Genomic DNA, 3,426 nt, shown 5'->3' on the forward strand with positions numbered 1-3,426 from the left:
ATTTACCAGTCTCGGTTGTCAACCGGATGACCGAATATTCAGCGGTAGCGGTCCTATTCCATTCACCGTTCATGGTGAGTTACGCCATCAAATTGGATCGTTACTACGGAACACCGAAAAGATCCGACTTATGCTCAACTCTATGTTTATGACCCACCCGGTTCCTTGATGTGCGTCATCGCGAAATCCAGAATTGAGGCGTGATGTTTTAGATGTCATTCAGAGTACATAATCGCCGGATTGTAATAGATTTGCTGAAAAATTTCGCCGGGCATATGATATATTGAGTGCTCGCGCAACCGAGGAAAATGGCGGGCAGCTTATCTCCATTATAATACATCTACCGACGACGTCGATACAATCTTCCTTCAAAGAAATGAAATTGCAGTTGTTATACACGGGGATGGAACCCGAAATCGAAGCACAAGAGATATCATTCTTCATTATAGATCGGGCAATGCAATCGGGCGGATTGATGAATGTAATCCCGCTTATCTACCCCTGCATTATCCTTTGTTTTTCCCTCGGGGTGAGCTTGGATGGTCAACCGAAATGAAACTTTATGATGTCAATGACGACGATTCGAGGCGATTGACTCAGATGGCGTTTTATGCATATCGTTTGTTTGAACGTCATACTGAATATTCAGCAATACTCCGTGGTGGAAAATTATTTCAGGAGCTTCTGTGTGATGCTTGGGCTTCTACTGAGCAAAATCGGCTATACTATCATTATACCCACCAAAAGGATCTTCGTGCTGAAGTGTACATGAGTTTGATAGATTTAGCTGAGGATACGAATCCTGATCAGGTTGGTCAGCGGTTTATTTTGCCATCATCGTTCATTGGAAGTCCAAGGTACATGTATGAGATCTTTCAAGACTCGATGGCTATAACACGTTACAATAAGCATCCAGATATATTCCTTACGATGACAGCTAATCCTCACTGGCCAGAAGTGCAAGAAGCCCTTTTAGAGAACCAAAATGCGTTTGATCGACCTGATGTTCTTGCCCGTGTTTTTGAACTGAAGAGAAGAGCTTTAATGAAATTTATCAAGAAGAAAAATGTGTTTGGCCGTGAAGTAGCTCATGTGTACACCATTGAATTTCAGAAGCGTGGCCTCCCGCACATGCATGCACTCTTTTTCCTTAAGCATGCAGATAAAATTCGTACCGCAGCCCAAATTGATCGAATTATATCTGCAGAATTTCCCGACCCAGATAAGGATCCCTTGCTCTTTGATACAATAAAAAGTTGTATGATCCATGGACCGTGTGGTGTTAAAAATATGAACTCACCGTGTATGGAAAATGGCAAGTGCACAAAGCATTTTCCACATGAGTTTACAGACGCGACAACCATACAAAAAGACGGTTATCCACTTTATATGCGTCGCAACACGGGACGTGTCTATATGATGAAAGACAAAGAGGTTGACAATAGGAACGTTGTCCCATATAATCCACAGTTGGTGAGGATGTTTAATTGTCACATTAATGTCGAAGTGTGTGCGGGATTGCAATGTGTTAAGTACATCCACAAGTACATCTACAAGGGCAATGACAGAACAACAATGGTGTTGGATGGCGGAAATGAGATTAAACAGTACATTGATGCCAGATATATTGGACCACCAGAAGCAGCTTGGCGGCTATTTGGGTTTTCCTTACATGAAGAGTTTCCAACTGTTGTAAGGTTATCTCTTCACTTGCCAGGTATTTAACACCTAATTAGACAAATTTCATCAATATACTATTAAGTTATACTAGAATGGCATACTATTAAGTTATGATTTGTTGTCAGGTATGCATCATGTTGTGTTCAACCCTAAGGAACCGATGGAGAATATTCTTGAGAGGGCTTAAAACAACAAAAGTCGAAGTCTCATCAAGATTCTTTCCGTTGTTGTGCTTCAAATCCAGATGCTCGGCCTTATACTTACCAAGAATTTCCCGAGCATTTTGTTTGGCACAAAACAGATAAGGCATGGACTAAAAGAAGTAGTGGTTATGCTATTGGCAGGATGTATTTTGCCAAGCCCAACGAGGGAGAGAGGTTTTACTTGCGTCTACTATTGACCATCATAAAGGGCCCAACATCATTTGAGGATCTACGCAAATTTGAAGGTATTCCTCATCCAACATTCAAGGCTGCATGTGTTGCACGTGGACTTCTTGAAGATGATGGAGAGTGGATACATTGTTTAGAAGAAGCGGCGATAATGAATACTGGATATCAGCTAAGGAGATTGTTCGGCATTATTCTGTTGGAATGCAATCCAGTGCAACCACATTTGTTGTGGGATAGATTTTCAACAAGTATATGCGACGACTTGGCGCACAAATTACGAACTATCTTCAACATTCCTAATCCATCAAAAGAGCAGGTGACAGATATTATATTAATGCCTCCTTCATGTAGCCTATATTATATTATTAATACACAATTTTCCTGCGGTGTGATGATTACGGGTTGCATCTATTGGAGCAGTTCCTCATGGAATCTAAAAACAAAACTCTAGAAAACTTTCCTCCAATGCCCCAACCACTCAAAAAATGGAACAAAGGGATTGGAAATAGACTAATTTGGGAGCAACGCCAACTCCAGTTTGATTTACAAGATGAACAAATCAACCGTAACATTGATCGCCTTAACAATGAGCAACGCCACGTTTATGATACTGTGGTTGATTCAGTCATGCAAAATGCAGGGGAATTTTCTTCTTAAATGGAGTTTGCAGTGCGAGGAAAGACATTTGTGTATAATACGATTGCAGCTAAATGTCGTCATCTAGGACATATTGTGATTGCAGTTGCCTCATCTGGTATTGCGTCGCTTTTATTAGATGGTGGTAGAACAGCTCATTCAACTTTTTCTATTCCTTTTGATGTGTTGGAGAACTCTATGTGCGGCTTCAAAAAGGATTCGCTCCAAGCAGGTCTATTTAAAGAAACAAAATTGATAATTTGGGATGAAGTCTCGATGCAGCATAGGTTTTGTATTGAAGCAGTTGACCGTTCACTCCGGGATGTTTGTAACAATGAAAGACCATTTGGTGGAATCACTTTGTTCTAGGCGGTGACTTCCTCGGCAAATTCTGCCGATTGTACCACAAGGTGAACGCGGAGGATATTGTAGGTGCATCAACGAAAAGGTCTTTGCTCTGGAAACATGTCAATGTTTTATATTTGGTGCAAAATATGAGATTAGACAGTGACTTGCCAGAGAACGTGTTGTTCTCTAATTTCTTGATCGAGGTATTACTTAATTTATTGAAAAAAATAATGTTTTTTGCTGACCATTTTAAATTATACACAATCACTCATCTCATATGCTCTCATTTGAAATTTTCAGGTTGGAATGAAACCAGAAGAAAGTGTTCAATTGTCACGGAGATTCAAAATTGTAGCAATCTTCATGACTT

The 3,426-nt window shown here is 40.3% G+C and overlaps 1 protein-coding gene across 1 annotated transcript; it reads left to right on the forward strand.

Moving 5' to 3' along the window:
- The first annotated feature begins 600 nt into the window (after positions 1-600).
- LOC147523712 (uncharacterized) lies at positions 601-2,729 on the forward strand. The gene is made up of 3 exons (XM_086572101.1): positions 601-1,717; positions 1,925-2,388; positions 2,493-2,729. The coding sequence occupies exons 1-3, from the start codon at positions 601-603 to the stop codon at positions 2,727-2,729; spliced, it is 1,818 nt and encodes a 605-aa protein (XP_086428227.1).
- The last annotated feature ends 697 nt before the right edge of the window (positions 2,730-3,426 follow it).

This window comes from Coptis chinensis, chromosome 1 (assembly GCF_015680905.1).
Source record: "Coptis chinensis isolate HL-2020 chromosome 1, ASM1568090v1, whole genome shotgun sequence".
NCBI lineage: Eukaryota > Viridiplantae > Streptophyta > Magnoliopsida > Ranunculales > Ranunculaceae > Coptis > Coptis chinensis.